The 18,419-nt window shown below is 44.3% G+C and overlaps 1 protein-coding gene across 1 annotated transcript in view; it reads left to right on the top strand.

The window, feature by feature from the left end:
* The window catches only part of Parva (parvin alpha), a 150,734-nt gene that overhangs the window by 87,980 nt on the left and 44,335 nt on the right, over positions 1 to 18,419 (top strand). Inside the window, exons 2-4 of the mRNA XM_027942329.3 lie at positions 7,556 to 7,645; positions 7,729 to 7,799; positions 11,352 to 11,454. Coding sequence (XP_027798130.1) covers positions 7,556 to 7,645; positions 7,729 to 7,799; positions 11,352 to 11,454 — 264 coding nt within the window. The remainder of the gene's footprint in view (positions 1 to 7,555; positions 7,646 to 7,728; positions 7,800 to 11,351; positions 11,455 to 18,419) is intronic.

Raw genomic sequence — 18,419 nt, 5'->3', positions numbered from 1 at the left:
TAAATTACTTTATCAACTGGAGGTCAATGTTTAGGTGCAGGTCCTTTTGCCTTTAGGCTTTATAGATTCTACTCATTTATTTCAAAGAGGTCAGCACAATTCCCTCACCCTCTACAGAGAGGCAGTCACATACATTTGTCAGATAGTTAAATTTTATTACCACAATCTGATTTCCATCTTTGCATCCCTCAACCTTCTGAATGAGTTTTAAATTTGCTTACATTTAGGTTTGTTCCTTGTGCTATGAAGTTCATTGGGATACAGATGCATAATCTCAGGTATTCACTGCACAGAATCATTCTGGACAGTTTTGCCACCATGAAAAAAATCTTCTATACTTTGCCCATTCAACTTTTCTCCCAAGTCCCTGGAAACCATCAACCTTTTTAGTTTTTCCAGAATGCCTTATGATTGAATCATACATTACATAATCTTTCCCGACCAACCTTTCTGACTTAGGAATATGTAGTTAAGTTTCTTCCATGTCTCTTCATAGATTTATAGATCATTTCCTTTCATTAACTGAATATTTCATCAGGTGAATATATTATAGTTTATCCATTCATCTATTGAAAGATATCTTGGTTGCTTCCAATTTTGGTGATTATGAATAAAGCTGCTATAAGTATTCACTTGCAGGGCTTTGTGTGAAAATATTTTTAAATCAGTCGGATAAATACCTAGGGGCACAATTGCTGGCTTAGATGGTAAGATTAAAGCTTTGCAAGAAAGTACCAAACTGTATTCCTGAGCAACTGTTTTATATTCTCACCAGCAATAGCTGAGAATTTCTGTTGCTTCATTTCCTTGTCAGCATTTAGTATGGTCAGTTTTTTATTTTAGCCATTCTAATAGGTGTGTGGTGATATCTCTTTTTTGTTTTGTCATTACCTAATGACAAATGATGATGAGAGAACGGACATGCATATTTGCCAACTGGACATCTTCTTGGGTAACATGTTTGCTTAGATCTTTTGCCCATTTTGTGGTTTGGTTGTTGTTTTCTTACTCAGTTCTAAGAGTTTTTTGTATATTTTGTGTCCAAGTTTAACCAGATAGAGACACCTATTTTTTAAAATTTATTTTTAATAAAGTCTGATTTATCAATATTTCTTTTATAGATTTTCCTTTTTGTATCCAAAGACTCATTGCCAAACCCTAGGTCATATAGATTCTTTCCTATTTTATTTTTTAGAAGTTTATAGTGTTGTGTTTTATACTTAGGTCTAAAGTTTCAGGAAAGGCATATGGTCTGATGAGTGTCTAGGTTGATTTTTCTGCCTATAGACATCCAGTTGTTATAGCACCCTTTGTTGAAAATACTGTCCCTTCTGCATTGAACTGCCTTTGTACCCTTGTCAAAGATGAGTTAACTGTGTGTGTGTGGTGGATCTGTTTCTGAGTTTCCTCCCACATTCCATTGACTTATCTATCTCTTCTTGCATCCATACCATGCTGCTTTGATTCATCGTGGATCTATAGTAGCCTTGAAGTCTGGTAGTATCAATTCTCCAACTTTGTTACCTTTCAAGAATGTGTTGGCTACTTTGTGTGGCTTTTCCTTATAAACTTTAGAATCAGCTTGTAGATATCCACAAAATAGCTTACTATTAGATGTTTAACTGAAATTGCATCAGATCAGCACATGAAGTTTAAAAGAATTAAATATTTAATTAATTTTTAAAAGAATTAAAAATTTAATAATATTTAAGTCTTCTAATTCACGACCCATTGAATATCTTTCCACTTATCTAGATCTTCCTTGATCTTTCATCAGGGTTTTGTTATCCTTTGCGAATCAATTCTGTACGTACTTTATTAGATTCATACCTAAGAATCACATTTTTTTTTCTACTGCAAATAATCTGCTTTTAACTTTCGACCCCAGTCACTCATTGTTAATAAATAGGGAGTAGATGACTTTTGTATATTAACCCTATATCCTGCAACCTTGCTATAATTACATATTATTTCTAGTTTCCGAGCATTGTTTTATTTTCTTATCACTATTGAATTCAAGATCTTAACTCTGAATCCTCCCTATGATCTGCCCCTCAATTCTTCCCCTTCCCCCACCCACGCCCTAGATCCCCTGTGCTCAAATGTACTCACCACACTCTCAGCACCTGCCTGTTTTCCCATATCTTGCTCTTTTTACACAGAGGTGCCTTTCATGGTGCACCTGTGTTGGGTGAAAATTTACATGTTTTAAGGTCCAACTCAACATGTTGCCCTTTCTGGGAATCCCTCCCAGTCTTCTTTATCCAAAATTAGCCTCATTCCACCTGAGCTACCCCGGCCCCCTCTAGCTTCCCTATGTCCCCTCCAAGTGCTGCATGCTGCTCACGTGTGCACAGGCCTGCCTCTCCCACCACCTGTGAGCAGATGGAGGCAGGATCACGGCCAGTCTTCCAGCTGCATCCCCATGCTGGGGAGGCATGGGGTCTGCCTCAGCACTATTTATTGGTTGAATGAATAAACTTGCAGGGTTTGTATAAATGGACTTTTTTTTTTTTTTTTAACCTTTAGAAGCCTTTGTCCATTCTTCTCTTTCCTCCTGGTGTTGAATCTTTGGACATAGTCTGGAATACAAAGAAATCTTATAGCTACTCTGTTCCTCCTGGGAAAAAAAGGGCAGGGGACTACTTTTAATTGCCAGCTTATTCTGTTTACCCATCAACTTCATAACCCTTGTGTCCTCATGTAGCAGTTAGGGCGGTTGGGCTCCAAGCCTCAGAAAACACCTACTTTTCTGGGTTAAACAATAAAGGAATTTATTTTACCTCTTATAACAAGACATACAGAACTGGGGTGACTCAACAGTATCTGCAAGTACATAGGAATAGACCTCTTCCTCCTTCCTTTATCCTCTGCCAACTTCAGCATATTAGCTTTCTCCTTGACCTAACTTACCTCGTGGTACAAAATAGCTGCATCAAATCCAGTCATAACTTCCTAATACAATAATGATTAGAGGGGAATGATACCTTCTCTTCCTTGGGCCTCACTTTACAGTAGAGGAACATTACTCCTAAGAGCTCCTAGAAATCCCCACCACTTATGACAGGAATTGTTTCATATGACAAGGCTGGAGCCATTCACTTCCACATGGATTGAGATGACCACCATTAGTTTAAAGCAGTTAGGATCTCACCGTGGAACATAGGATGGAGGGGTGCATGCGGAACAAATGAGATTTCTTTCAATAGAGGAAAATAAAGATTGAGGAGGAAACCAGCTATTCTTTTGTCGTAGAGGGAATTGCTTTATAGGGAATTTCAGGGAGTTAGAGTCACATAGATCCTGGGGCTGATAAAAACAGAAGCAGAATTTGAATACAGCTCTTTCAGACTCCAAAACCTATCCATATCCTTTCTGATGGGCAGCCAGACCCCTCATCAGGCTGCGCTTCCCAGAAAATAAAAGCCCTGTTTCTCAGGGCGACTACTTTGGGGGTTGAGGCAATCTCCCTGCCTTCCCAAGCCCAACCTTGAGCTGAGCATTTAAGCTGTTTATTAAGTTATGACTAATGGTGCTGAAGGCTGTGCATTCAGACCTAGTTTTAGATTGTTAGAGGAGGTTCAGGGGGTAAACATCATATTTGTATTCTGTGCCGAGAAAATTCAATCGCGGCTCTTTGTTTTCCAAGTGCAGGGATGGGCACGGGGCTTCTGCTGGGCCCCGCTCTGGTTTAATAGAAACGAAACCTCCAAAGCAGGCAGGCTGTTTTGGCAAAGTGGCCACTAATAGGGCCCCATGAGGCGGGGACCAGGCCTGAACTGGGCAGTTTGCATATTCACTTTTACAAACAGTTGGCTCCGAGTCAGCAGTTAATGGAATGGGAATGATGTTCTTGTACCAAATCATTTCCTGAAAAAAAAACATTTCCAATTGCAAACATATCTCAGCCTTTCTTCTTGGGTTTGCTGTGTCTGTGAGACTGAATTAAAGAGGCAGAGCGAGGCGGGGCTCTGGCTATGATTTTTCATCTGAAGACATTCTTAATAATGATCTTCATGTAAAAGGAGATCCCATTAGACCCATCTTTAGGAGACCTGGCTGTGAATATTGCTTTTCTAGTCACACTTTCGAGATGTTTAATACCTGCATGTTTACAGACCGACTCTGGCTGCATAACAGTCTTGGGACAGATGCAGCTTTTCTTCCTTTGCAAAATGTAAGCTGGAAATGCTGCCCAGAAATATACACCCATACGTGCACATGCACACAGTGTAGGCTGAAATCTAGAGTGACTTTTTTTTTCCCTGGGGAAAGGGTGAAATACTTCCCATCCCATAAACTGCTTTGGCAAATTCTGCCTTCACACACAAGCAAGGGTGGGTGGTCTTGACACTTTTCATTATTTACCCAACAAATATTTCTTGAGTACCTACTATGCTTAAGTCATTATTTTAAGTAATAATAACGGCAGCATGTGTTTACATGGCTCTTACCAGGCACTCTTCTGAGTACACGTTAACTCATTTAATCTTCCCAGCAACCCAACAAGGTCGACAGTATTATTCTCCCTCCCATTTTGCAGATGAGGAAAGCGAGGCACAAGAGGCTGATGAACTTGGCCAAGGTCATAGAGCTAGTAAGGGGAAGGTCCTGGATATGAATCTTGCCTGGCTCCTAACCACTTTGTGACCTCTATGGAAATCTAATAGTGAACAGAAGAGAAAAAGTGCCAGTCCTTGCCCAGCTCACATTCTGCTGTGGGAAAAGTAGGTGACAGACGTGTCAATAATAATAATTTCAGACTGTAATGAGTTCTGTGAACAAAATGAGACATGAGAGGGCAGGCGAGGGCTGATGAGGGGGTCTTGTAAGTCTTGGTAAAGAGTCGGGATTTATTCTGAGTATGATGAAAAGCCACAGAAAAGTTCTCAGCAGGAGAAGGACACAATTCTATTTACATTTTTATAGAACATTCTAGCAGCTCTGGGACCAGTAGATGGGGATGGGGAGAATGCAAGAGGAAAGTAATGGGCTGGTTAGAAGGTGGTTCTGGTGATCCAGATGGAAGATAACTGCGGCTTGAACCTGGAGGGTGGTGGGGGAGATGGTGAGGAATGGCTGGAAACAGGTCCTCGTTGGAAGGTGGAGCCTGGAAAACCTACCAATGTATTAGAGACAACAGGTGAGCAACCAGCCATTGTGTAAACCGTGGTGCCATCTACCAAAGAGTATTAAGTAGGGGAGGAACAGGCTGTTTGTGTGCTATATGGTGGTGTAAGGATGTTGGAAATTGCTAGTTTGGACGTGGATGTCTAAATTTGAGATCTCTTTTGAGACTAAGAAGAGACATGGAGTGAGCAATTAGGTTCCTAAGCCATGAGGGGGTCAGGCCTGGACTGGAGAAATATATATGGACATCCTCATCCTTGCATAAGCATGATCCCCTAGGACCTCGCCATCCTGTTGAACTTCTGTGATATTGTAAACGTTCTCATCTATGCTGTCCAGGAGAGTAGCACCAACCATGTGTGGACTGTTGAGCACTTAAAATGGGGTGGGTACATCTGGGCATGGTGGCACACACCTGTAATCCCAGTGGCTTGGGAGACTAAGGCAGGAAGATTGTGAGTTCAAAGCCAGCCTCAGCAACTTAGGCCCTAAGCAACTTAGTGAGATCCTGTAAATAAATTAAATAAATATTTTAAAAAGGGCTGGGATATGACTTAATGGTTGAGTACCCTTGGGTTTAATCCCCGGTACCAAAAAAAAAAAACAAAAAAAACAAAAAACAAAAAACAAAGGGGTATGGTACAGCTAAGAAACTGAATATTTACTTCATTGAAATTTAAGAAGAATAATCTGGGGATGTGGCTCAGTGATAAAGTGCTTGGCTAGCATGCACAAGGCCCTGGGTTTCATCCTCAGCAATGCAAAAAAGAAAAGGAAAAGAACCTTAAGCAGCACACATGGTTAGTGAGTGTACTGTGTAAGATAGTGAAGACCGAGGGGAGAGGGTAGCTAGAGGAGAGAAGGTCCAGAGCAGCCTCAGGTTCCTTCGCAGCCAGCCCTTGCCGCTATATTTAAACATGACTTTACTGCCACTGCCCGTCACATGCCTGGCAATGCCTGTCCAGTGATGAAAGCTGTGCTTCTCTGTGAGAAACAGCCTGGAGAAGAGCACAAACTGCTAGATCTAGAGGTGTTAGAAGAAATTAGAGACGTCTACGGAAGCAGTTGTACTTAGCCAAAAAACAAATGAAATCCTATATTTCCAGAATCATTGAAGCTTTAAATACAGGTGTCACCTGTATTTTTTATGCCGGGTATTGAGGAGGAGTCTGGAATGATGAGAGTCTAGAACTTGGGGAGTCAAAGACAGTGACCGGGGAAAGTCCCATGTCAACCTCAAGGGCCCACGTTGAGGGGCTAAACACCAGCTTCCTAATGTGAGTGTCCCTTTAAGGTAGGGTCTGTTTTACTCTCTTTGCTGGGGGCTCATTCCCTGTCCAGCTGCAGCCATCAGTGAGTTTGCTGATGTGAAAGGACTCTTTGTAAAGGGCTGCCTTGTGCTTAAGCGTTCTTACAAGTCTATGCTGGCAATCAGGGAGACCAGAGTCAATAAAAAAAATAAAATGGAAAGATGGGCTGCGGCTTTCATTAAGGTTGATGGCAGCGGCCGAATTAGCTCCTTAAGAACCTCTTGGTGCCCAAAGCCTTCAGAGAAAATGGTCTTTCTGTGCTTAATTGGCACACAGTAAGGGATGTAAGTCACAGCGTTTGAGGGGGAGAGGGTAATCCAAGGTCAGCACTCAGCAAATGCTCATTGCACGATGGGTTTGGTGGTGGGAATTGGGTTTTTTACCCAGGCTCCATAGTATGTCGTTAGTGGTCACTGACCCTTGTTAATGTTTCTTGAAGGAAATGGAATTGTAGATTTCTAGGATTGGAAGTCTAAAAAGAACTTCCTGGTGAGTGTGGCACTCTTCTTTTCTGGCTGAGGAGACAGGGTTAGACAAATGGGGTGTCCCACCCTTCCTCAGAGCTGAGAGCCAGAGCCCAGGGAGGAGGCTGGAACTGGGACCATCCTGCTCAGCCTCTGGGTTTGGTGCAGGGTATGAGCAGAAGAATGTCCTAGGGAAGCCAGTCCAGGAGAGAGGCCCAGAGGGTGGAACTGAAGATGGAAAGGCTCACAATATAAATGTAGCCTGAAATTGGTGACCGCGGTCACCAGCCAGCAATTCCTAGCACCCACTATGCCCCTGACAGCAAGCCCTGGATAGAGGGCAGGCAGCAAAAGGCAGAGACCTAAGAAGACCTGTTTCTCCTGAAATCTTTTCTGAGAGGTAGGGAGACCTTCTTAGGTCTCAGGAAAGTGAAGGAGGTGACAGACAGAAGAAGGGAGAATAAGAGGATAATTAGGTTCTTTTAGCAGGGAGCAACCTTGAATGGCTCACATGCTGAGTGACAGCTGCCATCTAAACTTAGTGGATTTTTCCCCTCAATATCAACATCACACATGAATTGCAGAGATCAATCCACCCTCCCACCCCCGACCATCAGCTGGAATGTGACCAGGCTCTTTTTTGTCTTCCAGTGTCGGAGCTTCAGGAGGAGGGAATGAACGCCATCAACCTGCCTCTCAGCCCCATTCCCTTTGAACTGGACCCTGAGGACACCATGCTGGGTAACCTGCCTCTCTTGTCTCTTTGGAGGAGCTCTGTGCCCTCAACTGTAGCCACCCCGACTCAATTCCTTTTCTTTTTATAGAGGAGAATGAAGTGCGGACAATGGTGGATCCAAACTCACGCAGTGACCCCAAACTTCAGGAACTGATGAAGGTAAGAAGAAATTAGGAGGGGCTTTAAGGGCCTCCCAGACTCAACTGGTATCTACAGACCACCGGTTCCATGCAGGGACCATGGGCCACTGCAGAGAGGACGCTCGGTCACAGCTCCCTGCCCTCAGGCAGCTCACGGTCCACTAGGTGGACATCTAAGCTGGTAATTGTTTTAGCCAGCTTTTTTGCTGCTGCAACTAAAGACCCGACCAGCACAATTGTAGAGAAGGAAAAGTTTATTTAAGGGTTCATGGTTTCAAAGGTCTCAATCCGTAGAGAGCCGGCTTTATTCCTCAGGTCTCCAGTTGAGGCAGAACAACATGGCGGAAGAATGTAGCAGAGGGAAGCAGCTCACAGGGTGACCAGGAAGCAAAGAAAGAGAGATTCCACTCTCAGATACAAAATGTATACCCCATAGCCACGCCCCCCATGAGCCACTTCCTCCAGCCACACCCCACCTGCCTGCAGCCACCACTCAGTTAATCCCATCAAGTATTAATTCACTGATTAGGTCAAGTCTATCACCCAATCATTTCTCCTCCAAGCCTTCCTGCATTGTCTCATATGTGAGCTTGTGGGGGACACTTCATATCCAAACCATAACAACGATACTCAATGGATGGTGTTGGTCCCAGGCACCAGAGGAGTCAAAACAAGTGAGCTCACAGTGGCCAGGATCTGAGGATTCACAAAGTCCTCCCACTGGTTTCCTAAAGGCCCCTCCAAAGCACCCTGTCAGACTGAGGGTGTAGCTCAGTGGTAGAGCACTTGCCTAGCTTGCACAAGGCCCTGGATTCAGGCCCCCAGCACTGAAATAAATAGATAGATAAATTGCCCTATGAGTTATGAATTAGCATCACCCCCATGTTCCAAATGAGGAAACGAGTCTCAGAAAAACCAAGTGGTTGGTTTGTGGTTCTAGCCAAGAGGCAGAGATGGAATTTAAGCAGAAATGAATGAGAGTAAATGTCATACTGTGCACTACGTACCTAGCATGGTGGCTGGCATGTGGTCACCCTTTCCAAACCATTTCTTCCCCTGATTCCCTGCCCTGTGCCCTCTCTTCAACTTCCCCACACGGCCGAAAGAGAGAAAGACAAGTGAGTCATTCATTGTCTTTTCCCTGCTCAGAACCTGTCTATAGTTTCCCATCAACTGTGGGGTGAAGTCCACTGTCCTGCAGGTGAGGTTTCTGGTCCAGGCTCTAGCTGGCTCTTCAGCCTCAGGTCATCCCTGCCTGGTCAACATGGGGACACCAGACCATTCTTGCTTTCAGCACTTCCATCTCCAGGCCTCTGTTTGTGCAGCTGCCTCCACCTGCTCTTCATTTGAAAGTCAAAGCATAACCACTTCCTCCAGGAAGCCTCCTCTGAATGCCAGTGCCAAGGCTCAGCCTCTGTATGCTGCAGTGGCCCCCTGTGCTAATTCCATCCTAGTCTCCACACCATAGTACAGCTGCTCAGGCACTTCTCTCTCTCCTTCACCCAATGGTGAGCTTCTTGGGGTTAGAGACTCCATTTTTCCCCTATCATTGTACCCCGAGGATCTAGCACAGAATGTCACATACAGCAGTATTTAATAAGCACTGGATGGACGAAAGGGATCTCTAAAGTAGCCAGGCTGTTCAGAAATAGAATCAGGAATGTTATTCCCATGGTTGTGGCTTCATTAGTGGAACAAGACCACATGAGATTTGGGTCATGTCATGAGATACTAAAGAACTAAGGACAATGTTTTCAAGGGAGATATATAAATATCTCTTCTGTCTGTTTCTTACCTAAGTCTGTGCCTTACCCCAGAGTCCAGGGAATTAACAGAAATAAGGTAGCCTGGGCTGGGCCCATACAACCCCTTACATCCTGGGCTGTAATCAGCCCCATGGGTGGCCTGGATATGAATGTTGGGTGTCTGACCCTTTCTTGCTAGCATCTGTGCTGCACCCATGCATGGCTACCCAGTAGGACCTGGAACCCTTGTGCTGTGCAGGGAAAAGGTGGAACAGCTGCAGGTTGAGGTTTTGCCTGTCACTGAGCCTCTCCAAGGTGCTGGGCCTGTGTGGGCAAAGGTACTGGAGAATGTCCGGCTCTGATCTGTTTCTGCCAGAGGCTACTGACCATGCTGGCACAGGCAAAGCTGCTGCTTGCCCTGGAGACTTCCAAGAGGGCAGATGTGGTCAGAATGGGCTCTGAATGGTTCAGGCTTCAGCACTGATCCCAGAACTGGATCTGGGCTCAGTTTGAGGGAGAGGAAGATTGGAGATGCACGTTGCTGCACGTAAGACCTGAATCAGGGGGTACTATACTGTTGACCTGGGGCCACCTTCTTGCTTCCAGGAAGAGGTTTGATTTTCCTAGATCTAGACACTTTGCTCGCCTTGAAATTCTAGTTTTCTCTTAAGAATGTCCTCAAACACCAGCCTTTCTAGAATCCTCCTCCCATTCCTGCTTCTATCCCCAGCCCTGGTGGGGCTCCTGTACTCACCGATGGCACCACAGATTCCCCTCCTCCTGGATCACAGCCTTTTATGTTATAATCATTTGGTTGACTAGTTCCCTGCTCTCTTGAACAGATTGGGTTTTATGGTATTGGATATAGGCTATGCCTGGTCCATATGAGGTGCTCAGTAATTACCATCATCCTTCCTTGAGACAAAACGATGCACTATGAAGCCACCAAGCTCCATCACAGCACTTAGGGTGATGGAACTATTCTTCATCTTGACTGTGGTGGGGGTCACTCAACCGTGTACAATGACCAAAATTTATCCCTATATCCTTAAAACTGGTTAATTTCATTATGTATGATCCACTCCTGTCTCCACCCCATGAGCTCTGTGACCTGGGCAAATCTGTTTCCTTCCATGCTAATTAAGCCTCCTGGGCACAGAGATGAAGGAATTGCTTAACCCACTGTCGTTGGGAGAGTGCTTATACATTAGTAAGATCTGCTTTTAATCAAGTATTCAACCCTTGTCATAAGTCATTCTTTTCCACCACCTGACCTACAAGATACTTTCATCCTCAGTTTTAGAGATAGAAAACCAGAGGCTCAGAGAAGACCACCAGCTTGCTGCAGATTCATAGATCATGCAGATGCACACACAAGTTCCCAGATGATGGTGTGCACCTGTGCCATAGTTCATGAAGGAGCAGATACCTGTGCACATGTTCACCAATGTCAGAGGAACACAAGCCTGTACACATACACACACCTGTAGATGACAGTGGTACCCAAGCCAGTTAGTGGGTAGAGCTGGGGTTTGCATAACTCCAGAGCCCATGCTTGTGCCTGGCATGAAGCCCCCACTGTGAGAGTGTTGCTGGCCTTTATAGAAGGAAGAAGAGATCAGCAGGGACATTGGCGCTGTCATCCCCAGAAAGCTGACACGGGAAAAACCCCAGGGGCTCCCACCCACACCTGCCTGTCTGCACAGGTGGATACTTCTGCTTTTAAAATCTGAAGTTCATTTAGATTTTAATTGCCCAGGATAAGAAAGCTGATCTACAAGAAAATACCCCATGACTTTTCTCTTATTCTTGCTATTTCTCTGTAGGTATTAATTGACTGGATTAATGATGTGTTGGTTGGAGAAAGAATCATTGTGAAAGACCTGGCTGAAGACTTGTATGATGGACAAGTCCTGCAGAAGCTCTTTGGTAGGAGGAGAGCTGAGTGTTGCTGTGGGTGACTGTGGAGTCGCAGAGATGGGCTTTGAATGTGTAGAGCGAAATGAGGACTTTAGATGTTCTCGTGGGTGTTTGTGTTTTTAGACCTTTGTCATCCATAGACCCACTCTTTTGTGTGTCCCTCTGTCATCTACAAAAGTGTGCATGCATGTCCCCTTGTTGTCTGTGAACCTGTATAGGGGGGTGTGTGTGTCTTTGTCATCCACAGACAAGAACGTATCCCTCTGTCATCTAGAATAGTGTGCATGTGTGGTTGTCTGTGCACCTGTATGTTTGCATTTCTCTGTGTGTCCCTCTCTGGGCTAGGTTCCAGTGTGTGTGACTGTGTCCCTGTGCTGTTTGGGCCTACATGTGTTGTCCTCTGTCATCTCATGGCTATTGATATGAAAATCTAAGACCAAAGGGGAAGGAAAGAGGAATTCAGGGAGATCTTAGGGTAGAAAGAACAAATTCAGCTTGAATGGAGGTGGGGCCCCCTCAACATTCCTCCTTTTACCTCCAGCCCAAACCTTCCCTCTCCAGTTCTACACTTCAATACTTAGCTGCCCTCTAGCCCTTTCTACCTTAAGCTGAGTCCATCCACTTTCCCAAAGATGCTTCTTCCTCTCTGAGTGAGCAGAATTCCTTCCTCTCCTCCTTCCCAGCTTCCCCCATGTACAAGAATCGCCAGGGCCATTTCTTCTTGCTCAAAAGCCTCCTGAACCCATCTTCTCACCGTTTTTACATAGTTGATTTGCTCTGAACTATTGAAAAAGCTTCCAGACTCATGTCTTCACCTCCCAGATCACCTTCTCCAGGTCCTTGCCCACACAGCTAGCCGAGGGCCCTTCCTAGATCACAGCTCTGATCTCACTGAGAACTCTCAGTGCCTGTGTCTCCTGCCAGAATACGTCCAGATCCCCTCGCCCCACGCTCAGAACCTATCACGCCCCAGCCATCTTTGCAGCCTCACTTCTGGACAATCCCACACATATGGCTCCCGCAACGTGGCAATTTGCATAAAGTTCTCAGAAGAATGCCTGACACCTAGCAAGTGCCCGATGAGTGCCTGTCACCATTGTTGGTTTTACTGTTTCTATGTTCACCCTTGCTTCATTATCACGTATGTCATGCATAGTCGCACCCTGATACATTTTCCCATGCTCTTCTTTCTGCCTGAGGCCCTTCTTCTTCCTTTATTTACCAGCAAACCACCATTGCTCATCCTTCTTATCTCATGTACCTTCCTTTTATGTCCTGTAATAATATGGTCACATCTAAGAGAAATAGTCATGTACTTTTCTGTGTTCATCCCCCACATGTACAGGAAGGAATGTATAAATACATACACATGTGTATTTATGTACATGTGTATATACTGCAGGTTGAGCATCCTCAATCCAAAAATTGAAATGCTCCAAAATCCAAAAATTTTTGAGTACCAGCACAAGTGGGAAATTCCATACTTGACCCTATGTGATAAGTCATGGTCAAAATACAGGTGCACTAAAATATGGTATAAAACTACCCTTCAGGTTTTGTATAAGCACCACAAATGTATATGAACCATAAATGAATTTTACGTTTAGACTTGAGTCCCATCCCCATCTCCTTATGCAAATATTCCAAAACCTGCAAAATATCTCAAATCTGAAACACTTCTGGTCCCAGGTGTTTTGGATAAGGGATACTGAACTTCTATAAATATGTATCTGAATGTGTACACGTGTTTGTGTATATAGACTGTATATATCCATGCCTTGTTATAAGACTTTCCACATTGTCTGTAGCCATTGATAGAAATGTATATGGGCCTCTTAAGGCCATTTCTTCTTTATTTATTCAGGCTTCTCCAGCACTCTCAGGTTGCCTAGCACTTAATCAGTGTAATTCAATGTGTATTGAATGAATGAATGAATGGCTAATATAAAATCTAGTAATTTCTAGGAAGCTAAACAGATTTGGTACTCAAACATCAATATTAATGAGTGTTAATATCTAAGGATTGTAAACTCCTACTGAATGCAGAATGGAAATGAAAAAGCTTTGGCACATGTAGACATGGGGAAGCTGGGAGCCTCACTGAACATCTCTCCCAGTGACTGCAGCTGCTAACCCCTCCAGCAAGTTTCTAATCAGGATCTGAAACTGGCTTGAAATGTTCTGTGTTAAGCTTTCAAAGCAAGGATGCAGCATGGCCACAGAGTAATGGGACGTCATCATGAGTAATCTTGCCTCCAGGAAGGGTTACAGAGCCGTCCAGCGTCACGTCCGTGCAGCCCCAAGTCAGGGATCACATCCAGATTGGATCCAGATTCCTACTCTTGTGTCAAGAAGGGGGTTGGCTACAGTGGTCATTCTTCTTCTGTAAACTTCAGTTTAGACCTACATGGGTCTAAGTCTGGACATACACATTCCAAACCTCACATCCTGGTGGAGAGAACCAGTTCACAGTAAGAAAGTAGGTATGTATCAGGAACTGATCAGGAATTGATCTGAAGACAGAGTTGTCAGGGACCCCTATGACCTTAGGTTCCCCTCTGGCTATTTTTCTAACTCCCTTCTTCACCAGCCAAGTTTCTCAGAAGAGCATCTTGTACTCCCTCTGCCTCCCCATTGCTACCCAGCCCCTTCCTCAGTAGAGCTGGCCGACTCCCCATCTTTCCATCGACTTTTCCTGCCAAGATCATCAGTGCCAATTCAGACACCCTCCTCTGCTGGCATTTGACTGAACATCTCATCCCTTCCCCTGTGCCCTCACACCCTCATGGTTCTTGTCTACCTCTGATACCTTCTTTACCATCTTCATGTGCTCTTCCTTGTTAGTCATGGTTGGGTTTCTTGGTCTTCCATCTTGGCACTTTTTTTCTTTCAAATCCACTTCCTGGGCGATTCCATCTACTCTCACTGTTGCCACCATCACCTCTACCGTAATTGCTCTCAGGTCTGTATCTCCAGAACAATAATCTCCTTGAAGCTGTTGAGGTTGTTTTCTGTCTTCTAGACAATCTCACCTGGATGCCCCACAGCTAGTTTGCAATCAACCTGCCCCAAACTGAGCTGCTTGTCTTCCTCCTCCCCACAAATCCATTCTGTTTTCCACTTTGATGAATGGTATCACCGCGACACAGCCAGTTGCTCAAATGGGAAACTTAGGAGTCATCCTGGATTGCTTCTTCCCCTGTGTCCCTGACAACTGTATTCCCATATACAGTGCATCAAGCCCATCCCTTGTCTCAGTTTGTATGCAGAGCCCTTAGGAAAGTGCCTGCCATGCTAGTAGTTAGCTCTCACTTATTCTCCAGCTCCACTATGGCTACCTTCGAGCAGAACCTCTCATTTTTCTTAGCTTCTTTGGTTGCAAAATCCTTTTTGTGTATCACACTGTTTCCTCCCTTTGTAACTCTATCTTCCAAATCTTACTTATATTTCACGAATTATCTTAATACTTAAATTCATAGGACGCTTGTCACTTTGTTTAGTTCAAAATCTGATGAAAACAATTTTAGGCCTAGATTTGCAAATGTAGTAAAGAATTCCCATATGCTCTTCTCCCAAGTTCCCCTAATGTTCAGGTCCCATCATACTAATATCAAAATTAAGAAATAAACCTTAGAACCATACTCAACTAAATTACAGACTCCACCAGTTTTTCATGTGAGATCCTTTTAGTTCTAGGATCAAATCCAGATTCCTACATTGTTGTAAGTGTCAAATCTCCTTCGCTCCCTTCAGTCCACAGCAGTTTCTCAGTCTCCCATGTCTTTCATGACTTTGGCACTTTCAAAGAGTACTGGTCAGTTACTTTGTAGAATGGCACCCAATTTAGATTTTTCTGATACCCAGAGCCTCATGTGTGCTAGGCAAGAGCTCTACCGAGCCACATCCCCAGCCCTCATCTGATATTTTCTCATGATTAGATTGACATTATGCATTTGAGGAGGAATGCCACAGAATGAGGAGCCTTCTTAGTGCATCATGTCAGGGAGAACGTGATGTGGATATGACTTATCACAATGTTCAATCACATGGTTATGGTGTTATCTGCCACAGTTCATCACTATAAAGTTACTGTTTTAAATAATTAATTCATCTGAGGAGAGATACTTTGAGATCATGCAGTATAACCTGTTTCTTCTTAAACTTCTCCCACTAATCTGAGCATCCTTTGGTGCAGCGTGTCTGCTGCAGTTATTACATGGTGTTCTAATTGTGATTTCTTTCTTTTCCTTGTTTCTTCCAAATTTATTAATTGGAATTCTTCTCTAAGGAATTCCATTTATTTACTTTTTTTAGCTACTTAATTATATCAAGATAGACATAAAGATATTTTATACTTTGGATTATAATTTAATACTATCATTATTTACTTTTTCTGGGGCAGGGAGGTACCAGAGATTGAACCCAGGGTTGCCTAACCACAGAGCCACATCCCCAGCCCTTTTTTTATTTGTTTATTTATTCTTAAGACAGGGTCTTGCTAAATTGCTTTGGACTTCGGCAAGTTGTTGAGGCTGTCTTTTTCTCTTGCCTCAGCCTCCCAAGTTGCTGAGAGCAACTTAGTGAGATCCTGTCACAAATATAAAAGGGGCTGAGGGTGTGGCACAGTGGTAAAGTGCACCTCATTAATACAAAAAAAAAAAAAAGAAGGAAGGAAAAAAAAAAGGAAGGAATTCAGTTTCCAATGTCCTGGGGCTTGAGTGTCCTCTATACCGAGTTGGTTGGGCATGAAAACTAGGAGGGACTGGAGTGTGAGATTATTAAACTATGAAACACCAGCCCTTGGAAGATAATGGGAGTGGCCTAGGGGCTCGGGTAGTCCAGGAGCACATACACCTCAGACATTAGGACAGGGGTAGGTGGTTCGGGAAGCCATATTGGCGACATCATGGAGTGAAGGCTTGGGGCCTAAAAATGAGCAGGGGGTTGAGAGTACTCACTGTGTTGGTAAAGTCTGGACAGGCTTGCACCCTGGAGACGGTGCCTGGATTCTGCTCACCAGGAGCAGCTGGGTGTGCTTTGGTCAGGAGCCCTGTGGGAAGCAGCATCAGACCTGCTGGATCTTTGTGTGGCCAGAGGCTCCTTGCTCAGCAGCAGTGTCTGGACTGCTTATAGGAAAACAGCCCTCTCAGAGCCCCAGGCATTTCTGGTAGGTTCCCTGGGAATAACCTCTCCTCAGTCCTTCTTTCCTAGCTACCGGATCTAGCTTCCCCATTAAGGCTTATGTTTTCTGGGTCTACTCACTTTCCTTGACAACAGATCTTCATTTAGGTTTTCCAAAAACAGATGCTGAGACAAGGACCTGGTGGAGGAAGTTTCATGGAATGGGATCTTAGAAAGGACAGATAACTAGGGATCAGGGATGTAGCTCAGTGGTAGAGATCATGCCCAGCATGCATGAGACCCTGGGTTCAGTCCCCAGCTCTACACAAATAAAGTACAGATAACCAAGTAAGTAATAAGAAGGGGAGAGAGATGCCCGTTAAGAGTGCATTAACAAGCTGGGCACAGTGATGCATGCCTGTAATCCCAGCAGCTCAGGAAGCTGAGACAGGAGGATTCCAAGTCCAAAGCCAGCCTCAGCAACTTAGTGAAGCCTTAAGCAACTCAGTGAGACCTTGTCTCTAAATAAAATACAAAATAGGGCTGGGGATGTGGCACAGTGGTTGAATGCCTGAGTTCAATCCCCAGTACCCCCCCAAAAAAAGTACATGAATAGAGTTGGCAGCTCTGTTTGCAACGCGGCCCCCTGAGGAACCAGGTAACATTACACCTTAAAAGCACCCTTCCCAGGACAGGGAGACAAGAGCACTCATCCATGGCTCCCATCATCCTGAGACTGAGGGTTACCCGTGCAGAAACTAAAACCTCCAGGCTGCACTCATATCATGGCAGAAGAGCAAACCTTGGGCTAGAGGTGGAAACCTGCAGTGTGTAAAAGCTGACTGCAGCTGCAGGTAAACACAGATAAGGCCAGAGAGTTCTAGAAAGGGGCATCAACATTGTCCAGAGGGTACAACAGCCCCCACTGTGGAGGCTGTTCCTCCTGATGTGAGCCATCTGTATGTACTTTCCATGTTACTGGGACGACATCAGCTGTGGCCCGAGCGGGTAGCCTTCTCAGGATGCACACTCCATCCTTCTACAGGTTGAGCTGCAGTCCTTTGCATCCCTCAGAACAAGAGCTTCCAACCCCTAAGTGTGGAGGAAGTGCCTCCCTCTGCCATGCCAAAGATTATCTCATTCTTGTCCCGGGATTACAGGCTTTGGGGATGATTGACAGAGGCAACATTCTGTTTCCTCAGAGGCTCTTCTTTGCCCATGAGAGAAGAAAGTCACAGAATCATTCAAAGTTGGGACATTTCCCAGTATCTCAGTTACACAGCCCTAACCATGGTTACTTCATATTTGTATCCCCAACATGCAGGCAACACATGAAGTAAGAGAGACAGGAAATAAGCAATTCCAGGATATGCCTACACAACCTAATTAATCAGTTCATTTGAACATGAGCCACAGCCTGCTCCTTATTGAGGTTTCCTGAGTTGAGTGTCTTTATGGTGTTTTTTTCCACTGATCCTAATCTTTGAATATATGCATCTGCTGAGAACAGACAAGACCTGTTTTGAGGGATGAGAGTCCTAAGGTGACAAGGTTCTTCCTTCTGGTTTTCACAATAGCATATGACTAAAATAGGACATCTTCGGGTGTGAGACCAAGAAGGCCCTTAGGCATAAAATTTCTATAGGAGGAATTTTTGTTGTGTTTATGTGTGTAGGGTTTTTTTTTTTTTCCTCTGATATACCCACTTTTCTTAACCTAGTCAAGTAATATTCACTGAGCAAACTCCATTTGCCTTGCCTCATGCTCACTGCTGAGTTTAGGGATATAAAAGTACATATGACATAGTGCTGTCTTGAGGTAACTCACAACCTGGTTGCCCCAAGGGCTATGAG

Source organism: Marmota flaviventris, chromosome 9, assembly GCF_047511675.1.
Source record: "Marmota flaviventris isolate mMarFla1 chromosome 9, mMarFla1.hap1, whole genome shotgun sequence".
Lineage (NCBI taxonomy): Eukaryota > Metazoa > Chordata > Mammalia > Rodentia > Sciuridae > Marmota > Marmota flaviventris.
This window is presented reverse-complemented; position numbering and strand designations above follow the sequence as displayed.